Raw genomic sequence first — 25,399 nt, forward strand, 5'->3', positions numbered from 1 at the left:
ATTCTTAGCGAAATCACTTTGTTCTTACTAGAGTCCATGTTGAAACTCCACAGAATGAACAAAACAGGATTTCACATATGAATGGTGTAAAATAAAATTAGGACAGCCTCCCATGAAAATGAACATACTTGCAAAAGCTCAGCTGTTTTCTGTTTCCCAAGCATTCACATTGCAAATGATCTGATCCACAATAAAGCAGCAGTAGAGCTCATATTCGCCAACTTGTGAAACTCTATTAGCTCGCTGTATCTCAACTGAGAACTGGTTGGCTTCTTTTGGTTGGTTATGCAAGACTGCAGCTACCCTCATTCAAACTGGCCAAGATGTTCACACCATTATTTGTAATGACTGCATCTCAGAAGCATAGGTGCTGAATGTGATTTTTAAAGTGTCAAGGAATAAGCAAACACATAGAAAGCTTTGTTTTACAAAACATGTTTAAACCCATCCTCAAATAATGTCCCTTTGTGTCAGTGGAGTTAAATTAGCAGAGAGTTTTTCCTGCATTAGAACAAGGCAGAAATAAATATAAAAGTAAAGGGAACCAAGTAAAACAATGTACCTGGCAATAAATTGTCAGCTTTCACCTCAGAGTAACTGCAGTACATGTTTAGTAAAATGGTCCTGTATGTTGAGACTGTTTACTTTATGTCCCTTTCACATGACAATCTCTGAAAAGATTTTAGATACAATAAACTCGACACAATTAACTTTCCTCCCAGCAAATCTTGCATGAAGCTGGTGCACAGTTCTTAGAGCCAAAGATCATTTCTCAATACAATGTGCAAAGACTTAATGGTGTGACTCCTAAACAGAATTGTTCCATATTTTCCATATACTAGAGTCAGTAACACACCTGTAAGTTTTTTTCATATATACTATTTTCATAATAAATATTTACTGAGTGTGGGGCAAGAATCAGGTAAGTGACTCACCTTCATCTAAAGGCACCTCTTCCCCCTCGCATGGGGAAGGAAGGAGGGGCTGCAGAGGCTCCATGTTAATTATGAGTTGCTTGTTCAAGGAGGGAGAGCTGCGACTCTGGGTAATGCTGGTTCTAAACCAACAGGGAAAACAGGGTCAGTTTGTTCATAAGCAAACAATTACAATCATATCTGTCTTATCTCAGAATCGCTTTGCATAAATTATGATAGGCCTTGAGCTATCAAGGCTGTGCACACTGGCTGCCACTTTCAGCTGTGTAATGCTGCACACTCAGCAGATGTAAACTTTTCAACTCTTGAAGTGTAAGAGAAGGCTTTGTGCAGGTGCATTTCTGCTTATGCAGCCTAGCTTCTTCTCATCTCACACAGGATTGCAGTGTGTTGCTCCTCTCTACACTGTACAGCAGATAGGATTATTTGGCTTCAAGGAAGGGGAAAGTAGAGAGGATACAAATCAGTTTGCTGAAATTGCTCCACTGCCTCTGAGACTGGGTGAAGCATTTGCTGTGGTTTGAGCAAGGCAGATTAAAGAATAAAACTGGAACAATTCTACCCCTTCAGTCAAAAGATAAGCACACCTCTCGTTCTCACGCACTCCATACACTGCCTCTACACTATGCCTTCAGGACCTCAAACTGGTTTTCTTGCATTCTTACTGGGTTCTAACAGGCTTCCTTGATAGCAGGTGTTGAAATTTCTCAGAAAAGTTGAAGGAATGCTGTTGATTCGCTTCAATCATGCGACTCACTAGCCTAAAATCATATTACTGAGAAAATAGAAATGGCTTTTTAAAGTAAGCTATCTAGGACTTACATGACATAGGCCTGAAGCAAGAGTCCTGCAACAGAGCTGAACCATTACATTATAGAATATTTATTTTTGACAAAAGCAAAGATGAAAGGAAAGAGGCTTCTGTTTGACTTCAGACAGTACATAGCTTTGCATTGAAGATAGGCTAGGAATACTGCCCATGCCCTGGTCTTTTCATTTATCTTCAACTTCCTCCAGATTAGACTCCATCATAAAATTGCAAGTGAAAGAACTGGCAGCAGACCCAGGAACAGTGCTAAATTTTCACAGAACAGATCTTCAGTTTGCACAAAGACTCAACTTACAATTCCATATAGGTAAACAAGCTAATTAAAGCACCTATTGCAAGTAAAAAGAAGGGTCTGTGTGTTCTTGAGAGTCTGGGTAAACTGAGGACCCAGATGCGCTGCTTTAGGTCACATTACATGTCATTAAATATTCTCTGGGGATAAATAGGCTTTCTTGCTCAATTGCCATGATTGCCTGCTCTTTAACATATGCCCAAAGGTACTTATGTCCTCATTTGCATTATGCGAGCAGTCTCCATTAACTATTTAGTTTAAGTTTTCACTATCCAAAGAAGTTCTTCACTGATGCATGACTGTAACTACAATCACGCCAACCCAACAGTACCTCCGCAGGTTTGTTAGGCATTCCCTGGATCTTTGTGCTTTTTGTAAAGAGCTAAGAAGGGAGATGTGCCAGCTAGCACCCATATGGCTCCTACTCCATACTTAAGACAGGGATCTCTCCTTCAGACATGCCCTGAGAGCACAGAATTAAATCCTTCACTGTATATTTGTTATAAAAACTTGCCACTGCATTAATGCTGTATGAGCACACGCTCCAGTAGACTTTCAGTCCTCAGTGCTGGTGAGTGCAGTATCCCAAACCACAACAACATTGAGCAGCGACCTCTTCACAACTACTGTTCTTCTCTCAAGGCAGTTATGGTACCACTGAACTGACACTTTGGGGCTTAGGGGAAGGCTTTACTTTTTTTCCCCCAACTTCAATCATGTAATTTCCTCTAAATGTTCTGCACCTGAAAATTACCATTTCCTGCCTCTAAATCTTCTTCTGCAGAGTCACTTGTTTCTTAAGCCTGCTTTTTTTGCATAGAAAACTATCCCTTTTGCCTACTTGTGCTACTAGCTGGGCGGAGTAGCTACCTCTGCCCCCATTTCAAAATATGCATGATAAAAACACTTGGAAGCACTAGATTTTTTATTAGCCTATCTGGCTAAGGAACTGAATTTGGAGTTATCAGAATATTATAAATACAAGCATTTAAGAAGGTTAATTATAAGGAACACACACTACTATCTACAGATGCTAAATACATGACATTGCTCTATAAACTTAATACATTTCCCTCTGATCTGTTCCTTCACGTATTGTAACAGTTTTAAACAACATTTTCTTCTTGAAAGCAAAAGTAAAATACAAGCTAAAAATTATTTTAAAATCTTTATCTCATGGAAAAAAAGAAACCTGATGGCAGGCAGGCAACACAATATTTCTGTATCTAAGTAATTTCTTTGGAAATACACTTGTATGCCCAAGTATCTACTCTGTCTCACTGATGACCCCACATTCTGCCTCCTGTGTTCCCTGTTAATACCTTCCAGACCATCATTTACACAATTTTAAATGGAATCTGCAAAAGCATGTGCAAAGGCCCCCCTGTGTGCACTGACTATTATGTGGTGGTACCGGACAACATATTTATAAATATTTACTGCTAATATATTCCTATCCTGGAGTAAAGACTATCCACTTTTCCCTCAGGTATAGATGGAATTGCCATATTCAATTAAAAAGAAACCAAACAACTCTCCTCCCCCACAATTTTTGCACAATAAAAGTAGGGATATGGCTGTAGAATACCCAGAAAATGAATGAACTTCTTTTAAAAGGAGGTTTTAAATAGTGTTTTCCTGATGGCCTCTTTCTCATCTTCTAGTAAGACTTTGTTAGCTTTAATTAGGTTCTGATCAATTTTCACTGTCAACATGAGTAACAAGCACCAGAAAGATATTAGTTTGCTTGCAAAGTCCAGCTGCTTATTTCTAACAAGCCACATTTTTTTCCTCTTAGATACTGAGTGAACTTCTTGCTTTTTAATCTGTGTTACCAAAAATTTATCACATAAACCTTTAAACAGACCCATATATGTACATAAAACAGCGTCTTTCAAAACTGGATAAGAACCAGGAATAAAATGGAAATGTATCTCCCTTTTGGGATCATTTAACAACTTTCTATGTCATAACACAGAAAATAATATAAACTACTTATCTGACTGATTGATTAAAGGCAACTTCAAAGCAGCATAGATTAAATACCCTTGTGTATTGTATAATATGCATATTGTGTATTGTATAATATACAATGCATATTGTATAATATGCTATTGTCAGAATTTTGTGACACTGGCAACACGTCTTTCCCAAGGCTTGCATGCCTCAATGCGGGAGCTCAGAACGACAGTCATTGCATCTCACAGTAAAGAAAAGAGAATTTCTGTGCAGAGCATAATAATCCTCCTCAATGCTTCAACTTCAATATTGAATGTCAAAACATACCTGTGAACTTCAGGAGGTTCCCTCTGGATCTTAGAGCTTGCCTCCACAACCTCTTTGGCTACTTTTCCACTGTATTAAAACATGAATTAAAAATTCAAGCCAATACTAAGAAAAGTCAATTACATGCCAATAGCTATACATACATGAACAATTAAGTTACGTTCAAAAGAAAAAAGAAAAACGCAACAATTTTTTTCTAATATCAAAACAGCTACATATAGCAGGTAACATATAGTGCATATGTAACTTTCCAGATTAGAAGTCCTGTTGACCATTTATCTGCAAAACCACTCAAGAAAAAGCAGCTGCTTGTGGGAGAACACTAGGTGTTACTACAATGTCCCACTAATGCATCTCTATTCCAGAGTTGCCCAGTAAAAGGGGAACTCAGTCTCTACACTAACCGCAAATCTGCATCTTACAGCAGTTATACGAGAAGTGGAACCCTGTTCTGGTAGAACTACTGTTTGACAGAAGTTTGCATGAAGCCACCAATTTATTTTATAAAAGACTCTAGACAAACACTAAAAATACTTTTCAATCCTGACCTGAATTAGGTTTGAACAGGTCGTCAAGAAGGAGAAGCCCTCAATTTGCCATGAGTAATTACTGAAGCTTTCTCTTACTTCCTCCTAAAAAGAAACAGCAAACACCTACCTGTATCGAAATCTACTGCCTTTGAAAAATATTTTGCTGCTGGACATGGTCTTGATCTGACTGGATTTTGCATACCTTGAAGGAAAAGAACAGAGGCTGTCACATTTGCAGCACTGAAGGAACCTGACATGCAAAAATGAACAAGATCATCTAAAAACTTTGTTATTCTTATACCACAAGGTAATATTCAATAGTTAGCCCTTCCAACTTTTCATAGGCCTATATACAAATCTTAATATAAAGCTGCACACAAAACAATTTAGACAGTATAGAATGACTGTGCATAAAACAAGTGGGTAGGAAAGCAAGAAAATAAAAAGCAGATGAGTGTTGCATACCTAGGGACTTTAATTCATAGGATGCAGAAGAGACTGTAACAACCAAACAGCCCCTACGACAAGTTCTGCTTAACACCAACTTGTTTGTGGGAAGGTGTGGCTATTTCCACATTCCCACTAGTAAAACAAATGAGGAACAAAGAAACAGTAATGTTTGCCTCCAAGAGCAGCTGCATTTCCCATTCATCTATACAGTCAAGTTATAAGCAGACTACATCATACTCTACTCCTCTCCCTAATCACAAAGTATGCAGCAACCTTTTATCACAGCTATCAGAATTTGACCTACAAAGATCACGTACAGCTTCAGACATGTCATTTTCTTGACATTCTGCAGTTCTGAAATGGCAAACTGATTTTACATCAGCTTCTCTCACTCTTGGATCCTAGTAGACGATCTTCTACAATTTATAGCTATTTGAAAATAATCACAGCAGTCAACCCTGAGCCTGGATTGTGTCAGGAATAAAGCTCCATTTTTCAAGACTTGCTCTAAGATCACAATCTTAGCTTAAATTTCAAGTCTCAATCTCTTCTAGCAGAGGAAAGGCCCAAATATAATTAAGGTAAAGTGTCATTATCAGGAATTATGTACAAGACCTGGCTATGTCTGTTCTAATCAGAGTATCTCATTGATATCATATAGTACATAAACAGACAATCAGGCCATAATATCTATAATGCTCTTAAGTAACTGAGGATCCACAATGCCTAATTCGGTTTCTCTGACTGACTATACAAAGACCTTTGCTGCTTTTAAACTGCTGTCCTAGCTTTTATTCACAGATTTCTTTGGTTCCTCTGTTTCGTGTTTGGAGAGTTGGGTTTGTTTTTGTTTATTTGTTTTCATACTCTGCATATTAACCATTACTATTTCCCTAACAATCCTGGCCATTGAATACCGTGGCCACTGCTCACTTGACTAACACAGTCCTCTTCTAAGACCCACTGAAATGTACGCAGGCAAGACAATTTTAAGCAGTCACATTGAAGAAATAACCCCATAGCAGTGCCCTGAAGCCACCTGGAAAGCAGAAGTGAGGAAAACATACATCTGTGACTAAAAGCCAAACAGTAAATATTACAACCATGCAACTACAAAAGCAAAGAGATCATATTCCTATGAGCCCACCTCATACATCTTCGCTTTGAGTACTGATTCCTCTCCTTTGGGTATAGATAAGAGGAACTGTACTTCTCAGTTCCTGACATTTAGTTCTAGTAACATAAAACTATTCAAACAACATGCACTATTCTCCTACTTACACACACTTCCAAGGGAAAACATTTCCTAATGATCTTTTTATAACTCAGTCTTAAGCAGAGTAGATGTCTACATAAAGCAGAATTAACAGCTGTATTTTAGCAGCTTGTATTTCCTGTTTTTTCACTGAATATTTTAATTGAGTAAATTGTATTGAATATATTATTGCATCAGTGTTAAAATAAAAGAAGGAATCTCCTCCAAAATAAAACAGGTCATTAACATCCACAATAGGAAACGCATTCTTCCTACCCAGTTAAAATCTACCTTTATACCAGTCCCTGGTGTTGCTATGCACCAGCAGAGAAAGAGTAAATTTATAAAATATGAAGGATGCTATAACGAGAGACTAAGTAGCAAGAATAAAAGTTATATTCCGAAAGGGCAGTGTTAATAAACAAAGAGAAAGATCTAACAAAGTCACCTGAGGAAAGAGAGGCAGGAAAAAAGTCAAAGGGCTTTTAATGAGGAATTATTTTCAGGATCTCTTTTGGAGAATAGGGAGGATGCTTCTTTTTTTCTTGTCAATTTACAGGCTACATATTTCTTAAACGAGATAGCTGTCAGCTTTCAAAAATTGATCTAAGAATATTTTCTTTTTTTGAACTCATTGTACAGATTTTTTAAATCAACTCACTAAACCTTGGATTTTACTGAGAAAGCATTACCTACTGGCAGAAGAGCCCAGAGAATTCAGCATAGCACATGGTCTCTTCGGTTTTCAAGGCACTCAGCAGCAGGGCTGAGATTAACAACTGTGTTCCCAGACACCATGTATGGTACCCTGTCCATCTGACTTCACACTACAGAGCTGCAGAAACAGGGTGCTGGGAGAAGTTTAATTCTTCACTCCCCAAACCCTTCAGCATCTTTCTAATCTTAAACACTTTGTAGTACTGGCTTGAAATTAAGTCATATTCTCCACTAACATGGGTATATTCTGTTCACATTTTGAATGCTGCTAATGAAACAGAGAACATTTCACACTGAACTGCTGTCCACTCACATGCATATTACTTAGTATACATAATGGAGTCAAGTTTACTTACTTATAAAAAGCCTGGTTCTCCACCCCACACTTCCAAAGATGCTTGCAGGCTGCTGGTGTAGAGGTATGGAAAGACAGCATAGCCTTTTTCTAAGTGCAAGGAAAAGAAGGGAAATAAAAGCAATTCATATACTGAATTCTGAAAGACTGAAGTAGCAGGAACTGACAGCAGCACCATGACCTGGATATTGTGAAGACCAACTTTCTCTGTATAGCCTCAATCCATGGTTCACCCACAGAAGTACAACCCATATGTAGTTAATATTCCGACTGCCCATGCAACTGCTTCAGAAATGAAAAGGGACATTTTAAGGGGCTAGAGAAGAGCCTATAAAGTGGCTTCTGGGATAAATCTACTGACCACCTGCAGGCCAAAAGGACAGGAACAAAGTCTCTATGTTCACTATTCCCTGTTGCACAGTTGCTCTGCTGCTTACCATCCACATTCCCCCTAGTCACCATCTTCTGCTGTCAAATCCTCCCTGGTATCACATGACCAGTGCCTGACATCTAAGGCCTTATTTCCTTCTGTTTTCTGTTTATCACCCAGATTGTATCCTAAGCTATATCACCCTGCCAGGGGTGAAGGAACTCATTACAGTATGCAAAGTCTCTAGATTTCAATGCTAACAAGCCAATGGCAGGACATCTATCTATCTAGGTCAGACTCCAGTCCAGTTAGCTAAGCAAGATTTGAGGAGGTGATCCTAATTAGCTAAATCAAAAGATCTCATTCTGATCCAGGAATCAAGGCCCATCTGAAGTTTTGATCATATAGAGATGTCGCTCATGTCTTACAGTAGGTGCAGCTTTCATGCTTTAAAAATGCAACTATTAAAACTTAACTAGTCAAACAATTCAAAAACATCAACAATCAGTGCAGCACTGCATGAAGGTTAAGGGACAAATGTCTGATCTTTTTGCAAGTTAGATGTTCTGTTGAAATCAGTAATATTCACATTCACTTGTATTCTACATTTGATCTATAACAAAATAATAATTATTGTTTTTTTCGAAGTTTAAGATCAAAGTTAAAGATGATACTATTATACTTCAGTTGACTCCAAATCAAATACAACTTCTGTAAAAACATTAAACCTGACCTCTTTCTGAGCTCCAAACACATAAAAAGTCTTCCCTTCAAATTTCAATTTATAGACATCACACCTAAAAAGAGAAAAATCATTTAAGTATTGGACCAATAGATAGACCTACAGGTAAAAAAAGTGATTTGTATGCAAATGTCACTGATTCCCAAACCCAAGTAGGCTATCAAACAGCAAAGAGCCTCATCAAAAGTCTTATAACCTTTACCATAAAAGCATGTACTGTTCTAATTTCTTTTAGAGTACAGAACATAAGCCTGGAGCATTTGTTTTACATCTCTATGCCCCTTCGAAGAATTAACTTTGGCTGCTGGAAGAGGAGGAGGAAGTAAAACGATGACAGAAGCTTATGCTTACATTCTATAATACAGTCTAGAATTCCTTTTACTTCTTAAAATCTTAGGATCTGTTAGGTAATTAAAAGTGAGGGAAGACTCTTGGCATGCACATGTTGCATAAAAAGGCATATGACTTTTCAGATGCAGGCACTTCCTGCCAGCAACTTCTTATCCATATGCTTATTTGTTTATGGTTCTATATCACGTTATCTTGGTAACTGCGTACTTACATCATGGGAAAGGAAAAAAAAAAGTTTGACAGCACTCATTATTGGGTCTTCAGTCACTAGGTTATACATCTATGTCAAAATTTAATTGAGCCAAGTTTCAAAACACAAACTATGAATGCAATGGTGCTACACAATATTAAGGCAATATGTTGCCTATGTTTAAGCTGTAACAGAAATTTCATTATTGCCACAGCTGAAATGGAGACACTCTAGTTTCTCATAAACTTAAGATTTTAGATAGCAGATGGTTAAAATGGAAAAGATCCTGGAGGTAAGGAGGAATGTTCCTTTCAGGAATTTCTAACAAATTGTATTATTCAAAAACAGACTGATTTTTGGGACAGGTTACAGAGATGCAATACACTTTAGAATCTTCCACAGAGACTACTTATTTTATGAATCCAAAATTATTCAAGAAAATATAAGAACGCATTTTGAAACAACAATAAGACAACAAGTCTTGGAAGCAAACTAGGAACCCCAAAACACTTTGTCTAACTGGTCTAACTTTGGTCTAACTGAAGCAATAAAACAAATTCATATAATGTGCGGACCTTACACTGATAATAATCTACCCTGCATCACCTCAAACAGAACCAATTTTTTTTAACCTAAACTAAAACATATAGCATGCTCTGCTTCATTTTTTTTTGTTGTGACAGTTGAAGAAAATGTCTTTCAGTGTGTCCATCACAATTAATGTGTTTCTTAACGCTTAGTGAAGTCTATATGTTCTCAAAATCTGTTGAGATTCTGTGGGACAGGCTCAATAAAACCTGAAGACAAGAAAATCTCAAAAATGAATTTGGACTTTTACTGATTGTTGCAAATTTCAGATAATATCAGTGAGAGCTATTATAGTACTCAGTTCTTCAGAAAACAAGGTCCCAGATATTAAACGAAGAACGTATCACGTCCAGATAAATCTCATCAGATTCACCTTCCAATAAGCCAGTGTAACACTGAGACAGCTTAATGACTTCTCATCACTATTTCATTTTCTTGTTTACATGCCAATGGACTAAATGAATACGCAGAGATATCCAAAAGAACAAGGTATCCTTGAGTGAGAACACGAAAAACAAGACACGGTAAACCTCAGCTCCCAAAGTATGGTGACGCACGCTTGCTGCGTCATAGTCGCTCCTCCCTCCAGCACAGGATGACATTATGGCTACACTGTCATTACGCCAAAAGCATAAACCACCTAAAGTACTGTTACCAAGACTACCTGAGCTTAACCCTAGGGAAGCTATGGTACAAGTCCAGGATAACTAATGCATAGTATTTGACAGACACATCCCCAGTGCTCTCCACAGGGAGATGAATAGTATAGAGAGGACTATGCTGAGATTTCAGAGTAGTCAGCTTGCGGGGAGGTTTCTATGCATAGGCCGGGAAAAGCCTAGCTCTATACAAAAAACTATCTCACCGTTTCTTTCCTTCCTGCCCACCTCCTCCCATACAACACGCTGGGAGCACTGAGGCGAAGCAGCCGTGTCCAAGCAACCAACCACTCTTGGCACCTCTTTAGCAGCAGGGCTAAAAGGAGATGCCCTGATGTCTGAGCATGCCCGTGCTCACCCCCTACCCCACGGCTCACGGCACAGGCACTATTTTCACAACACCTGCAGGAACTCAATTTTATACCTCCTTTAGCATGGCTGATGCTGGCCAACGAAGTCAAATATTTTACAGGAGGAAAAAAGAAACGCCAGACAAACAAAGGGTGACTGCCTAAGTGTTCTCTTCTTTAAAAAAAAAAAAAAAGGCTAAAAAAAAAAATTCAAAGGCATTCTCTTCTCCTCCTGTGCTTGCCAAATAAAATCTTGTTTTCTCTTCTAATTGGAGAAAATTAATTGAATGAGGAAATGGTAACTTTTACAAGAGCCAAATAAAGATGCAGGTGGATACTCATAAACTTTTCCAGACATCTCTGCCAACAAGCGTCTCTGGCGATTTACAGCATAGTAGAGAGGGATGCTCAGCCAGAGTAGAGCTCTTATTTAATTTTAGGGTTGTGCATTGTGTGGACTAACTCAACCTCTGGAATAATTTTCTCTGGAAGAAGAATAAGACTAAATTATTATTATTATACTTCTCATTTAAGATGCTTTAAAAATGAAATATGATGGGACAGAAAAAGAAATATTCACTTCTTTGACCTTAAAGAAAACAAATACAGGTGAAGATACTAGGAAGAAAGGGAAAAGATTCTTACACATATTATTCTATTCTTACTTCATATGCTTACCATTTTAACAAATGAATTCTTTTATTCCCCTGGAAAACTACAAATCCTGCAGCTGTGAATCCTAAAAATGTAGTCATCCCCGTCGAGTCCTTTAAAGAGAAAAAAGAAACATAATCTTCTCCTTATCTATTGGGGTACTTCTCACTGATAGCATAAATTCTTACTTCATTATAGACTACCTGTGTTTTATTTTCATTTTAGAAATAAATTTTGCAAATTATACATTTCTGAAGAGCAAAGATTGCTCTTGGCAGCATAGGCCTCATTCATTTCATACTCACTTAACTGAGTAACAACACTTTGTGCATTGTTTTTATTTACTTGTCACTGATGTCACATAGGGAGTCCCTAGGGATATTTACTATTTTGGTGAAAACATACTTCTCTGTATTGTCTCATTCTTAAAAGTGATGGCTAAATATAATCCAGGGATTCATGTCTACTTCATTGGTGTTAAAGATTTCACAACATCTTGTTTCTTTGTGACATTTCAAACAATTATGTTGGAAGTGTGGCTAACACATAGCATTTACTACAGTAAGCAAGTACTTAATTCTGGGTGGCAGTAAGAACATCTGGTTGATACTTGCCTTTAAATTAGGAAAGACCATTTTTTGCTTTCAATTCCGCAACAAAAGTTTTGGCTCAAGTTTTTTGAGTAAAGATTCAGGTGAGTTTTGTACTAGCTGGCTTTCCTGTCCATCCCAGGCTCCAGACCCTCACTATGCTAAAGTTAACCCGCTTTATTGTTCCATGTGATCTATCAAGAAAATACGGGTATACAAAAACAATGATGCTGCTTGCGTAGCAGCCACAGAGTTGCACAGGAAGATGTAAGGAGCCGGGAAAACATCTTGCTTTGCAACCCGCTTCCAAAAATCTCATCTATTTTCCTCAAGCTCTCAGCATGGGCCATGAACCCCTGCATGCCCCCATACTATAAGCCTCCCTGCACAGGCAAAGAGGAGATGATGCTGAACCAATCTGGATTTTGTCAAGTGCCAACATATGTCTCTGAGAAGTGCTCTGAAAATCTGCACTATGCTTTGGAAGTAAAGTTTACAAAGTCACCATATCTCATACTAGGAGCACCATTTCTAGCAATGTGTATGTGAAATCAGCGCTTCAGGTTAGAGCTGACTGTTTAAAGGCGCTCACCAGAGCAGCTAAGCAGACAGCATCACATACTTCTGCTGCTCCACCAAAGTAGATGGCATATAAGCTGGAGGACAACCAAAAATGGCAGTTAAAATGTGAAGTAGACAACATTAAAAACAAACTGAGATAAAGCTATTAGAAATGCAGGTGTATGGAATAATCAGAACTGATAACCAAAATTGCCTTCCTATAGAGAACTACAAAACAGTGAAGTGGTGGAATACCTAAATGTATAACGTGCTTACCCAGTTCTTTCCTCTGTACATTTAGTTTGCTCTTCTTGCTAAGCTTTGCATATTTTGCTGGTGTTTGAAATAATAACCTAGCAAGGCCTAACAATTTTTTGCAGCTTTTGGACAATGCTAATGCACTGGATCCTGAAAATCTTGGCAAACACGAAGTATTTCACGCTGAGAGTATTTATTGAAACCTTTGCAGTAAATGCAAAGAAACGATTAATTATAATCAAAACTTTTGCCCTAATACCCTCTTACACTCTCCTATGATGTTCTACTTCCTCTAGAGGTTTTTTTTTTTATTTTTGGACTGACCCAGAAATTTCAACCAGGCAATGTTTTTCCAAGGCTGAAATGAAATCCATAGTTACAAGACAGGTTCTTTTATCAATTACTCCGTATTTGTGCCTGGATAAAAAAAACAAACCAAATGAACCCTTCCCTCCTCCAGAAACAGAGCAATATCAATTCATTTAATGGCTTTTTATTAAATGTCATTGAGAAAAAACTGTTACCTTGCAAGGATGAGGATCAACACCGTAAGTTTCCAAAGAATGTGCTTTCAGGAGCAAGTTAAATTCAGCAACAGCTGGGCTCTGACCTCTAAAATTACACAAGAAACAACAGTTGGACAAGAGGAAAACAGGAGAAAAGGGCTTTTTGATTGGAGAGTTTAGATCCCTAAAAAGGAGGAAAAAAATTCCCCTGACATTTGAACAATTTCAAGCATGTTCTATTTATAATATTAAGACAGGAAACTTTTCACATGATTTCTGTTCCTGGATTGTCCAATGCCTGATCTTTTCAGGTAAGTTCTGGTGTTTTTTTCTTGCCTCTAGGATACCAGCACACTATGCAGTTAACCAGAGTTATCCAATATCCTGCAAGTATTTGCTATCTTTTGATGTACATGCAAGTCAGCCAGAATACGAAATAAACCTCTGCATCTTTTTTCCACAAACCCTTGCTCCCAAACTCATTTAAAAGGATTGTCTAGATTAACAAACATGCCTTCCAGCTCGGGATATAAACAAGGCAATCATATTACACTGTCTACTGAGACGCATGCCTAATTATAGCAGTGCCTGTTACCATCATGATAGCTTAGGATCTGTCAGCATTTCCATTATATGCCCCTATTTTTAGGGTGTCTATAATCAACCATGAACATACACTGAAGCCTGAAATATGGCACTCAAGCCTTGAGTTCTGGAGGAAAGTTTTATTACTTCATTTTAGCTCCTCTAACTCCTGCTTTTATAACAAGCCCTAACAGAAATCTGGAATCCCAGTTTGCCAATGAAATGGACTGAGTAAGTATTGTGTTATTTATATGCTTGCATGGTTATGGTATATGAGCCTGACAGAAATACTGCCTTGAGACAATGAACAGTGCTTAGGACCTTTAGAAAGTCCGGTCTCATAAAGGCTTCTCACAACAAGTCATCCCAAAAATGAGGCATAGACATATCTTCAAGGAACACAGGAATGGTCATACTAAGTCAAACCCCTGTGTTTCGGGGTCCAGTTTCACTCAGGAACAGGAATTCAAAGACAGCTTTGTGCATCCACATAGGATAATTTCCCTGCAGTAGAGTCTCCGTTGTTCTTCAACAGCTAGAAATCAGCAAACACAGACAGAAGAGACTCAGTATCCTCCCCAAAGTTCAGTTTAACTCTGAAGATGATGTCTAGCATACTTGCAGATGTCAAATCCTATTTTGAAACCTACCAAACTGATGCCCTATGGCAATATCAGTAGCTATAACCTTTTCTGTCACGAGGTTCTAATTCATGCTTGTTCGTACTCCACTGCCTCCCAGTCAGTCCCATGATACTGATCTGGCTGTCTTCATATGGCTTGGGTCCTGCTTGTTACTACACTATTTGCATTTTATTTCAGATCACATTGTTGTTGTTATTTAGCTTTTAAAGAAAAAAACAAACAACATTAGAGAAATGCCCTTCCTTCTCCTACCTTTTTGGTCTCTGTTTGTCACCATTTTCCAGTGATGAAGGTAACAGGTGGAAAATCAAAAACTGCAAACATGCATTTACATAGCTAAATACTGAAGGAGAAGATAGCATGAGTATCGCAAAACAAAACAAAATTGTTTACTTTTTTTTTTCCAATCAAAGCTTTTTGATGGCTGTACTGACCTGCTTTTCTCTCCCCTCGACACTAATAAACCATAAAAGTTGTGACAGATTGTAAAGGAGCCTTAGGACTGCTACAAGTTTGTTTCATGTACCTATCAACTGCACAGCATAGAAGTAATTAACCAAATTAACCTAAATTACTTAGACTGCTTATGTTGCATAAAGAAAAGCCAAACAAAAATAAGGTTTGATTGCTTAGTGGGATTTGTCCCCTTACAGAAAAATAGCATCATAAAATGCATTGATTTCCTACCTCTCTCTGCTGGTAAAAAGGAAAGTAATCTGTCCCCTAGTCTGAAAGGACTTAAAAGTGACAGATAGTTTGAAACAATATAATTTCACCATTTTGTTTGGTTGGGGCATTTCCAAAAGGGAAAGACACTATTAAATTGCAATTATTATTAAAGTAGGAGAACACATTAAAAAATGACCAATGTGCTCTCCTCACGCAGAACCTCTGACACTATGCGGTCTTTGTGCATATCAGGCTGAATGAACTGTGATACTTGAAAATAAAGCAGAATACATGGATAAGTTTGATCTTACTGGATTACAGGAAAATTGAAATGGCTACTTTGTAAAGCCTTAAAAGAAAAGTGCAAAGCAGAATAATCTTTTTAGAATCAAGTGCGATATCAAATGAAAAAATTCTGATCCATCCCTTATCAAGAGAATAATGTCTGAGCCTTGATGACATGCTTTTCATCTGCAACTTAGTAATGAACTTTTCCTTACTAAATAAAAAGCAACATTTGCTGTCTACAGCAAATCCTATCACCAAAGGAAAGCCAACATTTTATTCCGACCACCGATTTAACATTAGATACTCCTTTGATCGGCTTTGTTAAAAAGCCTTTAAAAGTTTCTACTTGCAAGAGCCTTACACATAAACACGCAGGATTTCCTCACCTGTGCAAATGTTTCCACTAATGCCTCTTACAGTGGAAAAACAGAACATCATTAGACAACGCATCTTTGCTATTTGTTAATTCAATTCTCTCAGGAAAGTCAGGTCAGCATGTGCAGTAGCTCCAATTCACCTTACACGATTGCCCAACCTATTCAGCATGTATTCAGCATTAAATTGAAGATGTATTCCCTTTCCAGCTGTTGCGACCATTTTAGTACCCAGCCCCTGCGTGCCCTACTGCCCTACTCAATAGGACCAATAACATACTATGTAGAAATATTTCTGCATACCACACGAATAATAAAATAGTTATTTGTGAAATTAGAGCTCCATAGCTCTTATCTCTGAATTAATCATTCACCCTAGGAATCAATCAATCTAAACATTCCTAATAAAATTTTAATGAAAAAATACTTTAACAGAAGACTGAAAAATCTGCAACATGTTCTGTTTTTTCCTTTACGCTCAAGACAAGTACACACTAAGGGATGTAAAAGCTCTGTTTATTCCCCAAAGGGCCTCCAACTCCGAAGCTTTTCAAAGGCCAGGAAGCTCAGTGGGGAATACTTTCCAGGGTGTGCCACAGAAGTGATCTGCTTGTTTTGCTGGCTCCTCACACTAATTCACTCTAGAATTTTTTTCCCCTTCATTCCTCCCATTTGAGGTATATAACTGTTACTGAAGTTAGTCAAAGTCAAGGATGAGGTATCACAGGATTATTGAATCTTAATTCCTTTAAAGGAATAGAGAAGTTTATAAAGCATTAACAGCAAAGCAAAACACACTCTCAATTTAATTCACTGTAGCTGGCTTCCTGAATGACCCTGGTCAAGTCATTTCCTTTACCTTGCCTTACTGGTTTATGAAGTATTCAAACCTACTAATAAAAAGCATAATTATTGTCCATCCTTTGCCTCATCTGTATGCCACACAAAAGTTACCTGCCGCAGAATACACTAGCAATACAGTTCCTTAGCATGCCCCGTACAGGAGTCACTTCTCAATATATATGGTCTTGCAAAGCATTTAAATGCAATTAATTCAAAGAATAAATGAGTATGCTCATAATGATCTGACCTTTAGAAACACAGTGAAACACCTGCACTCAAACTGGCAAAAAGCACAAGCCATAAGGCTTTAAAAAACATAGCCTCAATCTCCATCAAATACCCTTCGCCTTGCGCTGCAACTGTGGGCATCCTTCACTGGCGTCTTAGAAGAGACAACGGTGGCTATTTGGAGGATATCCATCTATGCAAGATTCTCTTTGTTATATCCCAGATCACACACATGGCATCCTTCAGCAGAACAGGAATACTCTGGGTTTCCTTTCAAGCTTAAAAAAGCCAGAAATCTGCATAAAGAACTAACAGGTTTAATTACAACATATACGGATCTCACAATCACTTACACCAAATGGTTCGGGTTTTGTTTTTGTTTCTTTAAAACTTTTTACGAGCAGCTGAGACTCTAAAAGCTGTATGATCATGGTGCTCAAGGTCTCGAGTGACTGTTTAGTTTTTCCTCTAAGCTTGGGAGATTCCAGCAGACAATAAGGCTGTTTTTAATACAGCCTTTCCGGTTGTATTTTTATTTATCATTAAAGGTGCTAAAGAGGACTAATTGGTAGTGAATCACAAAGGTATTAATGGTAATAATAATAATTCATATTTTCAAAGATAATTTCAAAGAAAAGCACTGAATGAAGATACTGGTAACTGCAGTGGTGTTTATTAGCCCTGTGTCTGAGTCTGTCAGAACAGCAAAGCACTTAGCACATCTCCCAAGTAATGGCACTGCTTCTTTCAGCATGGCTCTGGCCATAGGCATCAGGAGAGAGCTAAGGCTTTAAACTGGTCTGCATATGAAAAGAAAGATTACCACCTGGTAAGCGGCTGAATTGCTGAAAAGTTGCTGGGGCATATAAAGCCTAACAAATTTCAGAAGATCCAAATATCAGTTGGAACTTGTATTACAAAATTGTTTTTTCTCCCAGACAGAATTCTAGGATGATAAAAACTTAAGTAATTCCTTTAAATCAATTATCAGCCTCTCTTAGTGAATCTACTAAAGGCCTAATGGTTTAATTTTACACCATGCTAACTGTAATAACATGTGCCACTTACTTAACTCCTTCTACCGGATCGTTTCAAATTACTTGTCTCAGCCTTATCCCTGAAGCCACACAGTACCTCCAAAATCTATGCTGAGATACTTAGATTTCAACATTACTTCATAAACTGATGTAGCAATGCAAAGAGCTTTACATCTTTTCACAAAAAAGAGCACATTTATAGGGCAGATGCCATTTTGGTTTCTTTATTCTTCATTTAAAATCTATTCCCATGATACCGAGACATCTCTCGAGCTCTGTGTTTGTTAACAGCATAGTACACTGATCCCTGGTAGTCCAGATATACCTAACCCCTAAAGGGCCGGAGGGAGGAATAGGTCCATGCAGCTGATGAATAAATCCCTGCCTTCTGGGAACTTGCACAGACAGCTCAACTCAATGATACTTATGCTAAATAGCAGAACCTGAGTCCAAACCTCACCATCAGATAGCTAATGACTAGCCTGGAAAAGAAAACAACTACATTTGCTGAGCATGATTATGGTCACTTTCCAGAAAGAAACAAAAAACAAACAGAAAAGCTCTCTTGGGAATACAGAAGCGAAAGAATGATCAAACAAATTTTATGATAAAAACAGCTATATTTTTCAATTCAAGTAAATTATCTCTGCTACTGAATATAACATACTGCCAGGAATTCCTATTAAAAGAAAAATTACCTGCATTATCTATTTGCTTCTATTTTCTTTTTATATCACATAGAGCTTTGGGAAGAGAGAAGGGAAGAGACATCTGTTTTGTCTATAAAGTACCTCCCTCTAGACAAGTACTCAAATTGCAATGTCTATAAAAATGCCTGCTCAGGAGAAGTTGCTCCCACCCTACAGCTTCTGGAAGTACTCTCTGTGCTGTGTGAAGAGCGATCCAAAGAACTGCCATTTTTAGGAAGCACATCCAGAACTACAGGTACAGCTTGTTTATTTTAACTGGTTTTAAAAATACTTCTGTGTATATATATGTATATAAAAGGAGGTTCGGAAGAACAAACCTTGGAGGAATGCAACACACATTATTCTTCAGGGAAAGGACTACGTGACCAGAAGAGCTCTTTTAGTTCAGATTTTTAACACTGCTTCATTCATCTCAGTCAAATTATGACTGCTAAGAGGAATTAAGGAGAGGAAGAAGGATGATCACCTCAAGAAACAGAAAAATAGGAAACTCAAGTAGAGCAAAGAATTTATTACAGCAAGTACAGTGCCATTTCAGTATCACACTTCTAAGGTAGAAAGAATTGTATAATTTTGAAATTGCAGGCCCAGAGACATCCTTAAACACACAAAGGCCTGCCAAGAAGTCTAAACTAGTATCAGGCTTAAGAAGAATATGCTGAACTGTGGGAGCCTTCAAGATGTATCTCAGCACTTGTTCATGCCATGTTGGGGCTTATGAGAGTCACTCCAAGTGGGGGTGTGGGGGTGTGCTTCTTGCTGAAGAGGTCTACTTGTTTTGACAGAACGTCACACAAATGGACTCACCTACATCAAACAAAACAGAAGCAGAAGCCTGTTAATCCAGACCAGAATGGGAATGCAGAAAGACACCATATATACTAGTGAGTCATTCAAACACATAACCAAGCAGTTTTCTTGACCTCATGCATGGCATTTGGCTTTGCTGCTCCTCTGTTACCATTTTGACAACACACAGTGTTTTTTAAAATATAGTGGAACTACTGGACATGTTGAGCGCATGGACAACAGAAATGGAAATTCGTTTAGATGACTGTATGGTTCATCACCATATAGTCATCTAAAAAAAAAAAAAAGCCCATTTTTTTTAACAGTTTTCTGATATAAATAAAGTATCCAACCAGATAGTCACTATTTCCAACTCAAGCAAATAACCAGGCTTTTGTTAATACAGCAATTTTTATAAGAAATAACATGATTAAGCATAAAGATATTTGAGACCAGTGCAGCTAGGAGTCTATCTTCTTTCAAAATAAGGATTACCATTACAATATTTCTCACTCAGAGATTCTCTAGCAGTTACTGATCAGGTTTAAGTAAAAAGCATAAAAAATGTTGTATGAAAGTACATCAATTGTGACTGGCAATTATTCAAAACTTAACCTTTTCAGAGACTTTATTTGACAAGATGGCTTTCACTTTTTCATTCAAATACCTTTGCAAAAATATGTTTGCCTCCAACTGCAATTCTCTAATATCAAATACCAATTTTGAGCCTTTTTATTCACTGGAGCTGCAAGATCTGCTGTGGTGCTAGCGTGACTCATGCCACCAACATAATCCTGAAGTTTAAGTACATATGCTTACATACAGAGGAATGCTGATAGCTTCAAAATTACCTATGGTTACTTTTTCTTCAACACTGTTAGCAACAAAGCTCACAGGACATCATGCAGTCTTAACTACCTAATGGGATCAAGGAATAAAATCGACTGCTTTTGTTTTGAATATTTTAAAAACAATCTTAGGAATGTCTTCCTATAAGCAGGAATAGATCAGAGAATAAACCCACAGACATCACAGTTTTCAACAAAAGGCCTCTGAGAGAAGTTAAACCAAAAATCTAAAAAGCTTACAAACTCAGGAACCACTAAGAGGAAGAAAAGCCAAACGATCGGAGGTGGCCAGCTTGTGGCTGCTGAAGTGCGCAGAGCTTGCATACAGTTCAGCTGCATTTCGCAGAACAGAGCTAGGAACATATGGCTACCAGCAGGGCTGTGCCAACACACAGCCTGGTGAATAAATCCAAATGCTACACTGGGAAACAAATGAGCCAGCACAGGCTGTCAAGGCTGAAATTGAGAGGACATTCGGCACAGCCTCTGGCTGTAATGCAGGTTTGACCCCTAGCAGCTCATAGTACTATCTACCTGTGAATCCGCCTTACATATCCCCCTCCTCTCAGCTCAGCCAAGTACATGCTTTTTATGGATAAGAGCTTCAAACATTTTGGCGTGAGGCTCCTCAGGTGTGGAAGTCAGCTCTCCCTGCTGTATCTCAGGCCCTGCTCATTTCCAAAATCCTCCTCCGCCCGGTCAACCTCAGCAGATTCTAGATCCCCAGCAAACGAGCTTGTGTTTCCTATAACATGACTTGCAAGTTTTGAAGCATACCGTAAGCCCTTCCAATTGGATTCCCTTCGTGTATATGAGGCAGTTAGATACCAAAGTGATTAGGACAGTATAAGAAAGTAAATACAAAGCGTAGATGAGTGCATCGCCAGCTTTAAATGCATAAAAGCAGACAATACGTAGTTTTATTTGCAAGAAGCTCTTAAGTGCCATGCAAGATCCACCTTATTCTGCACTTGCTAAATGGGAATTTAATTTCAGCAGTTTTGAATGTAGTCAACTGCATGCAAGAAGTTTGCTTTAATCTTGGATCAAATCCTACTAACACCCACAAACACAAACATTTTCTAATGGTCCCTGCCGAGGCTTTTAGGACAGCCTCCCACAATATACGTTCTGAGAGTAACATTTTTTGTTATGCTTGCCAACGGCTCCACTGGCAGCTCCATGTCTGCATGAGAGGTGCAGAGCCAGATTAGCATAGGCTGGGAAATCCTGTACTCCTTCTGCTGACACCAGAATCGGAGCACTCCACATAATTGATAGTATTGTGAAAGGAATAAAGTAAGCGTTAAAGCAACAGAATAAAGGTCAAAATGCTCAAATCACCACTGGCTAGTCTAAGTGTAGATGATGCAGCATGGGATAAAGATGCTTAAATGCCTTTCAAGCTAAGATTAAAGAATATTCCTTGTTTAGCTTGAATAAAACATGAGCTTTAATTTGTTAGTCTGATTTTCAAGAAAAAGTGGGCCTGCTGTTAAATGCAGCAGGGGACCTGGTGACTAAAGATGGGGAAAAGGCCAAAGTACTCAATGCCTTCTTCACCTTGGTCTTGCCTTCAGGAATCTCAGGCCCCTGAGACCAGACAGAAAGCATGGAGCAGTGTAGACTTACCCTCAGTGGAGAAGGATCATGTTAAGGAACATTTAAACAAACGACATACACGAGTCCATGAAACCTCACAGGATGCACCCATGACTGCTGAGGGAGCTGGCTGATGTCAGGCCATGCTCTACCATCTTTGAAAGATCATGGCAATAAGAAGAGGTTTCTGAGGACTGAAAACAAGCAAATGTCAATCCTATCTTCAAAAAGGGCAATGAGAAGGATCTGGAGAACTACAGGCTGGTCAGCCTCACCTTGATCCCGGGGAAGGTGATGGAGCAAATCCTCCCGGATAGCATTTCCAAGCACATAAAGGACAAAAAGGTGATTGGGAGTAGTCAGCAAGGATTTATGAAGGAGAAATCATGCTTAACCAACCTGATAGCCTTCTATGATGGAATGACTGGCTGGGTAGATGAGGGGAGAGCAGTGGATGTGGTCTACCTTCACTTCAGCAAGGCTTTCGACACTGTCTCCCATAACACCCTCACAGGCAAGCTGATGAAGTACAGGCTAGGTAAGCAGACAGTGAGGGCAAATGAAGAATGGCTCAACTGCTGGGCTCAGACAGTTGTGACCAGCAGCACAGAGTCCAGCTGGAGGCCAGTCACTGGTACTGTACCCCATGTGTCAAAGGCAGGTTCAATACTGCTTGACATCTTCATTAAATGACCTGGATGATAGGACCAAATGCACTCTCAGCAAGTCCATGGATGAGACCAAACTCATAGTAGTGGTTCATACTCCAGATGGTTGAGCTGCCATTCAGAGGGACCTCAACAGGCTGGAGAGATGGGCAGAGAGGAACCTCATGAACTTCAGCAAATGGAAATGCCAAGTCCTGCCCCTGGGGAGGAATAACCCCAGGCACCAGGACAGGCTGCGGGCCAACCAGCTGCAGAGCAGCTTTGCAGAGGAGGACGTGGGGATCTGAGTGGACAAGCTGGACGTGAGCCAGCAACGTGCCCTCACAACAAAGAAGGCTAATGGTATTCTCAGCATTAGCCAGAACATTGCCAGCAGGTGGAGGGAGGTGATCTTGCCCATCAACTCAGCACTGGGGAAACATTCCTGGAGTGCAGGGTCCAGTTCTGGGCTCCCACGCAGAAGACAGACATGGACATACTGGAGGAAGGCCACAAAGATGATGAAGGGACTGGAGCATCTGACATATGAGGAGAGGCTGAGAGAGCTGGGACTGTTCAGCCTGGTGAAGACATTGCTCAGCGGAGGTCTTATCAATGTGTACAAATATCTGATGAGAGTGTAAAGAGGATGGGGCTGGACTCTTCTCAGTGGTATTCAGTAAAAGGGCAAGAGACAACGGGCACAAGCTGAAATACAGGAAATTCCATCTGAACTAAAGAAAATAGTTCTTCGCTGTGAGCATGGCAGAACACTGGCACAGGTTGCCGAGAGAGATTGTGGAGTCTCCATACTTGCAAATATTCAAAACCCAAATGAACATTGTCCTGGGCAACCTGCTGTATGTGACCTTGCTTGAGCAGGGGGGTTGGACCAGATCTACAGAGGTGCCTTCCAACCCCAACTATTCTGTGATTCTGTGACAAGTACTTGCCAATACTTGTCAGGGGCTTTATCAAATAAACAAATCTTTCATTAAAGGAAGATTTGTATAGGGAAGGGATTTTTGCCTTGAAAAAGGGAGAAAGGAGTATGAATGCACTAAAACCACCTGAGATATCTTACTATTCTGACATCTAAAGCAAATTCCACAATTGTAGTAGTATGGAAGTCAATCTGGAACTAGTACTGACACATCCAGGTATGTAGTCTGTCCATTTGTAAGAGGCCCATAAAATCAAACAGCAAGAGCTAGAACCAAAATTAGGCCGACGACTGATGTAGGTTGCTCAAACAAACAATACTATTTCTGTCACGGAAAAAATACATCTATTTAGGGAACATCTGAAAGAAACAAATTCCTCCTGATGTATTAAAAAAAATTCCTCAAATCCCAAAGATATTATTAAGATCATCTGACTGGTCTTATATAAAAAAATAAACAGCGATCCTAGCAATTCCTGCTGTTATGCTTGAAGAATTTTCTCACTCAACTTCCTTCTCCTCCATCTAGAAGATTTCATGGTTCTGCTTACGCTCATTTGATGTGTTAGTTCTTTTATTTTTCCAGATCTATACAGTATTCTTACCATATTTTTGTTAAACTGGTGGCTTTTAGTCACCAGAAATAAAAATGAGCTATGGCTTTATATACTTAGCACCTTGTAGTGTACTAAATATCTTCAATAGTGCCAAAATACATGAGAACCAAACAGGTACCTTTTGCTTGGAAGTCAAGCAAAATAAGTTATTTTTAACTCAGGTCATTTCACTGATGTGATTTACAATGCAGCCTTACAAGTACTTGTACTAGTCCCAACTAAAAGGGCTAAGGGACACGCAAATGAACAACTTGGGGAGGAATCTTACCATTAACTTTCCTTCAAGAAAAAGGTATCCCGGAATACACTCATAGCATATGCAGCTTTTCACAGCCAAAATGTTTTCCAAACTGTTACAGGGACAGCAAAACAGAAATGCAAGCAGCTATGACTTCATAGCTACTAAGAACAGTAACAGGCAATCAGTTGCAATTATTTGATGCATGCTGTGTTGTAGCCATACCCCAAAACATAGTTACAAGGCAACTTTGAATTCTTTTAAGCACAAGCCTCCATGTCCTATCAGTTCCTAAAGGATCTTCACATATTCTAAGATTTACTTTGACTTTAGTCTAGTCCGACGACCGTTATCTCTTTTACTGTCATCAGTATGCCACATTTCAGAGAGGCCTTATTTGGAATGACAGGAAAATGAGAATATATATTGTGATGAAATCAAAGCAGATGTTTGCTTACTACCCACTGGTAAGGTTCAATTAAATTATTCCTGCACCTCTCCCTTTCTTCACTGAGGGAAGATTAATTGATTAAAAATTCACAAGACAATTAATCACACCTCAATAAAACTGTCATGCATTTCTGTCTGTCACACTTCTAATTTATGCAATTAGGTGCAGAGGAAGGTCACAGTAAAGGTTGCATTTTGCTAAAATCTGGTGATGTTTTCACAACCACAAAAAAAAAGAGAAACAAGGGCACCACACCATACATCTGCTCTAACTAATAAGAACAAGACTTCTCAATGAGACAAAATCAGTCACTAAGTCACTGGCAGCTGTCACCATACACTATCGCTACTTCCCAGACGTTTCCCTCACTGTTTTTAAGGGCCTTTCAAAAGACAAATTCTTCTGTCATTCTCTAGGA

General features: G+C 38.8%; 1 protein-coding gene across 2 annotated transcripts in view; it reads right to left on the reverse strand.

The window, feature by feature from the left end:
• The window catches only part of LOC112978800 (FERM domain-containing protein 3), a 146,602-nt gene that overhangs the window by 19,009 nt on the left and 102,194 nt on the right, over window positions 1-25,399 (reverse strand). For both annotated transcript variants that reach the window (XM_026092531.2, XM_064500986.1), the window contains 7 exons: window positions 13,487-13,574; window positions 11,578-11,666; window positions 8,753-8,816; window positions 7,651-7,739; window positions 5,000-5,074; window positions 4,343-4,411; window positions 936-1,057 (listed from right to left, as the gene is read on the reverse strand). In XM_026092531.2, the coding sequence (XP_025948316.2) occupies window positions 936-1,057; window positions 4,343-4,411; window positions 5,000-5,074; window positions 7,651-7,739; window positions 8,753-8,816; window positions 11,578-11,666; window positions 13,487-13,574 (596 nt within the window). The remainder of the gene's footprint in view (window positions 1-935; window positions 1,058-4,342; window positions 4,412-4,999; window positions 5,075-7,650; window positions 7,740-8,752; window positions 8,817-11,577; window positions 11,667-13,486; window positions 13,575-25,399) is intronic.

Source organism: Dromaius novaehollandiae, chromosome W, assembly GCF_036370855.1.
Source record: "Dromaius novaehollandiae isolate bDroNov1 chromosome W, bDroNov1.hap1, whole genome shotgun sequence".
NCBI classification, from domain to species: domain Eukaryota; kingdom Metazoa; phylum Chordata; class Aves; order Casuariiformes; family Dromaiidae; genus Dromaius; species Dromaius novaehollandiae.